A 7,876-nucleotide genomic window follows, 5' to 3' on the forward strand; every position below is an offset into this window, starting at 1 on the left:
AAAACCTGAGGAATAGGTGTGCATGAGCTATTTCTCTTTGCTGCACCATCGATTTCCTAAGGCTAGTAATGTGAAGGAGGAGGTAATACAGACAGACATTTAAATGTGGACAGCCCTATTCATCATTCTCTATTCACGGTGAGTAACAGTTGAGCACACCCATTCTGACAGAGAAAGAAGGTTGTGCCTTTGAAAAAGAGCCAGTCTTGAGAATGTATCTGTGAACAATGCCCAGAGAGGAGTTAGCTCATTGAGTGAAACCCTGGATCCTCCCCACCCCCAAATCGGTGACAATCCAACCCAAATACACAGGCATGGGGTAAGCAATTCCAGTCTTTGGTTGCAGTAGGACTCCACACATGGTGTGATTACTTCTGGGCTGCTCCTGAGTCGCCTAAAGAGGGGTTGTGGAAAAGGGCTGTAAGATCCATAAACACAGGTTCATGGAATCGCACAATAGTTTGGGTTGGAAAGGACCTTAAAGCTCATCCAGTTCCAACCCCCTGCCATGGGCAGGTTCACCTTCCACTAGAGCAGGTTGCTCCAAGCCCCATCCACCTGGCCATGGTGAATCAGGTGGATTCTGAAATATTATTTTAATCAAAGTGGCAATAGCTTAGAGAAGTTAATTCAGGTGAGAAATTTGGGGGTTGAACCCCCAGGTGAGGTGTTATTTCAGTGCAGGAGGCTGTTAGAAGAAAGGTCTGAAGCCATTCAGCAGATGATGAATGTGTGGAAGGTGGTACTGAGGGGAAAGACATCAATGGTGTGTATCCTGTAGGGAAATTGAGGCTTTACCTCAGCATTCAGGTAATCTGCAGATCTCTTCCCAAATGTTTAATCCAGCAGGCGTGCAATTTGGTGACAATTGCTTAAAGGAGAATAGGTGACAATTTAGTTCCCTTGTGAGCAAGGAGAGTTCCTGTGCCCCCCTGCGGTGTGTAGACCCAGAAGGGGAAGGTGTGTCTGGCTCTGCCCTGCTGCTTTTGGGGGTTTGGGTTTGGTTTCTTCCCAGCACTTTATAAACATTGAGTTTCTGGGCAGCAGAGCTCCCTGCTCACAGGGAACCACAGAGAGGGTTAGTCTTAATCTGATGATTTTATACAATTAAAGGATTTGTCCTCCTTCTGGCTGTAATCTTAGTAGCCCTGCATCATCCACCAGCTCTGCGGGAAGCAGCTCAGCCCCAGCCAGACACCATTGCAGAGGTTTGCCATTGCAGCTTGAGCATGGGCAATTTAGTGTGAACAACAGATGAAGGAAACAATGGGATGTTCTGGAAGTTTGAGGTCTCCTCAGTTTTCACTGGTTGAAAAGAGACTGTAAGATGTTTTCCATATGTTATGAGTGTATTTCTTATGTGCTCTCAGTGCAGGCAGAAGCTTTCTGAGCCTCTTCATTGCCAGTCTTTTTGTTTGGGCATTTTCAAAACAGCACCTAAAAATCGGAAAAGGGAACCAACAGACAAATTCAGTAGCTTCACCTTTTGTATCCCCTGTAATTTCATGTTGGCAGATACCGCAGTGTGATGGAGTTTTTTGTTCACTGAAGACTTAGAATTAGTGGGTATTTTACTACTGTTTTGTGTTAGGCTTTGGTCCTGTCTGTTGGATTTCCCTGCCTTGTTAAGAATTCTGGAATATTTAGTAGACACATCTGCAGTTTCACTTCTATTCTCAGTTCGTTTTTGATGGAGGATAAAAGGGAGCCAGCACTCCTGTTGTCTGGCTTGGCACAGACAGACGTGGTGTCATCCTGTGTGCTGGGACCCACTGTCCTGCACTGGAGTTCACCTGGCTCCGTGGGCTGGTTGGGTTGGGTCTGAAGAGGGGAGACTGAGATGAGCTCTTAGGCAGAAGCTCTTCCCTGTGAGGGTGCTGAGGCGCTGGCACAGGGTGCCCAGAGAAGCTGTGGCTGCCCCATCCCTGGCAGTGTTCAAGGCCAGGTTGGACACAGGGGCTTGGAGCAAGCTGCTCTAGTGGAAGGTGTCCCTGCCTGTGGCAGGGGTTGGAACTGGATGAGCTTTAAGGTCCCTTCCAACCCAAACCAGTGAGATTGTATGGTTCTGTGAGTGACATGGCAGCCTGGTTTTTAAGTGTTACAAAGAAGCAACTGGTGGTGAGCAGCTGTCAGATTATCTTAATACTTCATATTTCATCTTTTGGGGACTAAGGGTTCAGTGTTACTTTGTCTTTGAAAGCAGTTTTGTTTGCAGGCAGCTGACAGCTATTTCAGTGTCGCAGATCAGGGAGCTGATTTGGTGCCCTGTTGGCGCTGGCTCCTGCAGCAGAAATGCCTTCATTCCTGCCACCTCGGATTCCGGGCAGAGTCCCCTCCATGCAAAACCATCTTTGCCAGAATAGATTTTTGCTGGTATTTTCTGAATATGCTGTAAACCCCATAGATTTTCCTACAGTGTTTTCCTTGACTGGTTTCCTTTAGCTTTCTGCTTTTACGTATAGTTAAAAATAGGATGGGACTTGCTCCAATCATGTGTTCTATAATATTTACACAAAACTCTGTTTTCTAATGGAACCACAGTACAATGGTTTTGGGCATAGTGCACCGAGCAAGGTTAAATCATACCCAGATTATAACATTAACCAGAGGAAACAAAGAAACTCCAAGTCTCAGTTGACAATCCAAGCCCTAGTTTGTCCTTCTGTACTTCTGCTGTAAATTATTTACTAAGGGAACAGCAGTACCAGCGCATGGATGGCCCGTCAGGCGTAACCCTTTATTTTCATCCTTTTGTAACTATAGAAATAGTTTGGTACTCTTGTATCACAAGCAGTCCTCTGCACTGCGTGGGACTTTGCATGTCACATATAATTAACCTAAAACACCCTTAACATCTAAATCAGTACAGGTTTTATGTGTTTAGTCATAAAAATACGTGCAGGCTTATGAACATCGATGTATGAATGAGAACAGTAGAACGACATTCTCTATTTCTGGCTTACATAGTTGGACAAATAACAGGAATACTGATAACAGCATTAACAGTCATAATGAGGGAAGAGTTTTATATGGAACTAAATGCAAGTATCTTGGCTGGACAGATCTGTAACAGTTCAAAGCTGTGGCTCCCTGTATCTGCATGAATTGCTTTCCCCAGCTTCATTTCTAGCAGTCAAACCCGGTTATTGAAAGGGAGCACCAAATGATGCTCATTCTTGCACTGAAACTTCGCTCCACCTGCATTCTGCTTGTGACAAACTGTTGAAAAGGAGCTGGGAACACCTGGTACACAGGGTTAATGATTTTAACAGCACCTCAGCTGTAACAGCATCACCGTCAGACGGGTGCCGTAAGGGATTTGAAGAAGGGAGTGGTAGTACAACAAAGTCTGAATAGTAATTCTTATTTTTATGCTGGAAACGCTGATTTAATCACTGGTTTTCTCCATTAAACTACTTTATATCGACATCTTTCATTTTTCTGTCCTTTGAAGGTGGTAAATATGATTGCAGTTTTATCCATTTCTGTTAGAAATGAAACAGACTTGAGCGCGCTTGGCCGTGCATCAGTTGTTGGAATGCTGCCATACACTAATGCAGACTCCCCGCTGTGAGCCCACTGAAGAATTATACTTTGATTCACCAGATTGTATTAAATAGTCCAGCTGTTGGGATTGGAAAGATAGTTACCTCCAAAGTGAAATAAAAATGAACTTGGCATTTATGGCTTTGACCATTTTGATGATGTTGGGCAATCAGCTTTTCAGAGGGTAGCACTTTTAAAAATAACCCTCTTCTGGTTACACTGCTTTAAAAAGTTTAATTTGCTGTAAGGTCCCCAATACCCTGGCTTGTATTTTCTGGAATGATTGGCAACTTTTGCATAAAATAAGCATTATTTTCCTTATGAAATCACTGCCTTCTGATGGTAATCAAATGAGCGTGAAACTGTGTCTATTAGCACCCATTTCCGCATTAATTAACTTACAGCAAAGTTCTAATGTTGGAGACAATTCTCGTCATTAAAGCTTGAACATGGAATTTCATTTGCTCTATCCAGCAGCAAGCTGAGTAAATCCCGTCTGAAATGGAAAGGGCAACAACTGTTGTTTGTGTGATTATGTGCTTGGGTTTAACCTGTGCCTTTCCCTTCTTCTATCAGGTGGGAGCCAGCACATTCCCCGCCCCATGCTCTGTGGCGTGGGGTGACCTCTTTTTGCTTTGTCATTTTCTCTAGGACAAAGACTGTCACAATAAAGGGCGGTTCATGGCAGATGGATCCTGTAGCTGAATTTCTTTCTCTGCCCTCCAGTTGATTCTACTGCTTTTCCTTTCGAGGGTGTTACTGTAGCAGGGTGGAAGGATGTTCCATAGCAGTAAGCGTGGAAAATGTAAAGAATAAATAAAACAGAACAGCAAAAAGGAAAACAAAAGGCTCTGGACTAGCAGATGCCGTTGTATTTGGCAGCTCTGCAGTGAGGCTGCTGGGGAGAGCAGAGCCACACACCCGCTGGTATGAGTAGGACCTTCCTGCTTAAGGCATCCCTGCCCGTTGAGTGGCTGTTGGTGTGGACACCTACACTGTGGTGTGTGTGGCCCTGCCCAAGGACAAGCAGGAGGGCACAGTGTGGCACTGCCCTAACTGTGCTGGGTTGCACACCCTTGGCACTGAGACCAGCAGGCTTAGGAAGTGCGATGTGGTGGTGTGGGAAGCACATGCCTCCTGCAAAGGAGATCCCCCCATCTGTGGCTTGGTCAGTATTTGATGTAAGGGTGTCCTTGCCCACAGCAATGGGGTTGGAACTGGATGAGCTTTGAAGTCCCTTCCAACCCAAACCATTCTGTGATTCTCTGAATTTCTGCTGGTGTGTTTTAGCTAATGTAAGGATTTGCCTGCATGTTTTCAACATAGTACAAAGCTTTTGAATACAGACAGGTGCTTTTAGTATTTATAGCATGATGCCAGCCTCGACAACAAACGCTGGTGTCTCTGACCTTTCCTTCCTCTCCGTGCTCTGAGGGGTTTTTTATCTGCACGAATCCCTGCCTGGCCAGGCACCGAGGTGTAACCCTGTTTGTGCAGTACAGAATGCAGGTTTTGCACCCTCTGTTCCAGCAAATGCAGCAAGTGAATGTTGAGAAATCACTTGCACTTGCTCCCGCTGAGACCACTAGCAGCCTGCTGGTGCTGAGCCACATGGAAGATCTGGTTACGCTGCTGCTGCTCCCTGTGGTATGGAAGAGCGTAGTAGTGAAAGCCCTGTGTAAGCTGCTCTGGATGGAGGTGTGGAGAAGCAGCCGTGCTTTGGGCTGCAGGACTATTAGGAACTGGTAGCATTTCCTTCCAGAGCAGCTGCTCTGTTGGACGTGGGGGAACCTAAACCCATGAGCAGAGAGAAAATGAATTCTTAAAGGCTATGTTTAAACTGATTCTTTCATAGTGTAAGGGTTTACTCAGTGCCTTGTGAGTTCATTTTTCCTGTTCAGCACCTTCCATGGTTCAGAAGGGGTTAATGTGACTTGCATTTAGTGCACTACACTCTCTTTGAAACAGCTGTTAAATCTACAAATCTGTTTACTAGTTGAGTAGACCTATCCTGGTCGTATGTGCTACTACAAATAGAAATGTTCTTCTGTATATTTATATTCTTTCTCCTAAATATGTGAACTGTTTTCTGTATTATATGAGTATATATATTTATGTAAGTATAAATACATGTGTTCTTTTCCCTTTAGATCAACTAGTCATCCAGAATTCACAAGAAAAGCTTCTAGTGGTGAAAAAGAGACAGAATCCGTGGTGGTTTTAGATCCCGTTTCCACCAGTGGGGAGCAGATGTCTGAAGCCGCGCTGAGCCAGAACAAAATGAGAGAAGGAAAACTCAAGCCCCTGCATAAAGAAACTACTGTTGGGAAAATCAAAGAAACAGACAGCTCTAACTGTTAGTTGTTGTTTGGAAAGGCTGTAACTTTTTGGGAATCATTATCAGGACATGTGGGTTGCTTAGGTGTGTTACTAGGGGCTGCGGTCTGTTCTTCAACTGGTTTTCAGTAATAGACATTGAAATGGTCTTTTGTACTGCAGTTTTGTTACATGCTTTAAAGTGTTACATAACAATATATCCCTCAAAATCCCATTTCTGTGTTAATTTTGCAGCTATGGTTATTATTTTCTTAGATAGGGTCAGTTACCTTTACTTTAAACTGTACTTGAAAAGGCTTTTGAAATTATTCTTTTACTGAGAAGATGCCTTGTCCATTCCAAAGCTTGCCAGAAGCCCCTTGCAGCCCTTCTGAACTGCACAGGTCTGGGTTAGACCCTATGAAGGTGATAACACACATATCAGCTGTACAGTGGGGGGTTACCCATTAGTAAAAACATCAGCGTTTGGACACATTGGTTTGAAAGTATTTTGGTATCTACTTAAACCAGGACCTCGTAGGTCTCCTCCCTGCCCTCTCCACAGAGGCTGTTGTGAGGAAGCTGAAAGCACAAGCACACCATGTCTGTTTCAGACTCCCCAGTGGCCAGCCAGGTCAGGGACTGAAAAGCAGAGGCAGTGCAGCATTATTTTGGTACCGAGACTTCTGGTGATGATAAGCCAGAAGTGTGTGAGCTGAAGCTGGTGCTCTCATTTGGATGAAAAGCTTTTCAAAGGATGATTTACATCCTGAGTTTTGTTTCAGTGTACACAGCAAAGTGTGGAACTGCTGCAAGGGGAGTCTGCACTTAAAACTGCAAAAGAACAACTTATCCTAGGCTCCCTGATCATGGAGCACATTTGGGATTCACTCATCCTGGGACCAAGTTATTTGGCATCAGCATTTTGAGAGCTTCCAGCTGAAAGCTGCAGCACTAACAGATCAGCCTTTGCTTTGCAGCTGGTACACACTGGCGGCATTAATTACTTGATGAGGTAACACTTTAGATGTCTGTATTTGATAACACAAATCCCTGTTTCCCTCAGCCCTTACTTCCTGTGAAGGCAGTGGGACAGGTATGTCACCCATTCCCTCCACTGCCAACTCACATTCCATTGTAGTCTCTTCTTAAATCCAACACGGTATCTCATCCTTTTATAACGAACAAACAAATGTAATCAGGGATTTACCTAAAGGTGGGTGTAACTGAAATTGGGTGGTCAAGTACTTGAATGCACTTGGATTCTTTTTTATTTCATGATTTGAAACAGTGATAGTAGTGATGGGTGAATGTTCTGAGTTTGGTGGTTTGGCTCTGCATGCAACTGTCTGGTGCTTTCCCTACCAATAAAATGATAGTAACGAGTGTGGTAGTTTCACATCTTCTTTGGTGCTTTTTGCATGTTTGCTGAGAAAATCTTGGACTTGGTCTAATTACAGGACTACCGAGAATTCCTAAACTTGGGGAAATTTGTCTCTCATTGATATCCCCATTTGGGGGGTCGGGGATTGGGTCTGGTGGTTCATTTTTCTCTTGGGTATCTGTTACACTGAATTTAAAATGCAACATTTTATATATGTATTTTTCCTCTGGAATTACTGCTTCTGTATTATATGTTCTAATTTTCAAATGGTACCAAACCCACAAGTTTTTTAAAGACTCTTTCTTTCACTTGAGCTGTTTGTTACCTCGGACATCAATTACTTATTTATCTCTTCTCTGGTGCTTATTAAAAAGACTCCTGACAAGTTTCCCAGACCTTGTGCAGTTGACTTGTTACTCCCTGTCTGCGGCTGAGGCTTCCTGGCGATGCCAATTACAGCTTTGTGCCCTACATTTGGGGTTTGCACAGATGCACTTGTGCTGATGTTGACTAGAACTGGAGCACAGCTCCCCATGTAGGCTCCAAGAGCAGCATTGAGAGTGCTGGGTGGGGGGGGGGAGATGGAGCAGGATAACAGTCAAGGGCTTTGTTGTTGGTTTTTTACTGTTT

The 7,876-nt window shown here is 44.2% G+C and overlaps 1 protein-coding gene across 5 annotated transcripts in view; it reads left to right on the forward strand.

The window, feature by feature from the left end:
- Positions 1 to 7,641, forward strand: part of SHTN1 (shootin 1) — a 65,636-nt gene extending 57,995 nt beyond the window's left edge. For all 5 annotated transcript variants that reach the window (XM_062635350.1, XM_062635348.1, XM_062635349.1 and 2 more), the window contains one exon: positions 5,697 to 7,641. In XM_062635350.1, coding sequence (XP_062491334.1) covers positions 5,697 to 5,907 — 211 coding nt within the window. In that variant the 3' untranslated portion in view covers positions 5,908 to 7,641. The remainder of the gene's footprint in view (positions 1 to 5,696) is intronic.
- The last annotated feature ends 235 nt before the right edge of the window (positions 7,642 to 7,876 follow it).

Source organism: Pezoporus occidentalis, unplaced genomic scaffold (genome assembly GCF_034315485.1).
Source record: "Pezoporus occidentalis ecotype Australia unplaced genomic scaffold, CSIRO_AGI_Poc_V1 ctg45, whole genome shotgun sequence".
Classification (NCBI taxonomy): domain Eukaryota; kingdom Metazoa; phylum Chordata; class Aves; order Psittaciformes; family Psittacidae; genus Pezoporus; species Pezoporus occidentalis.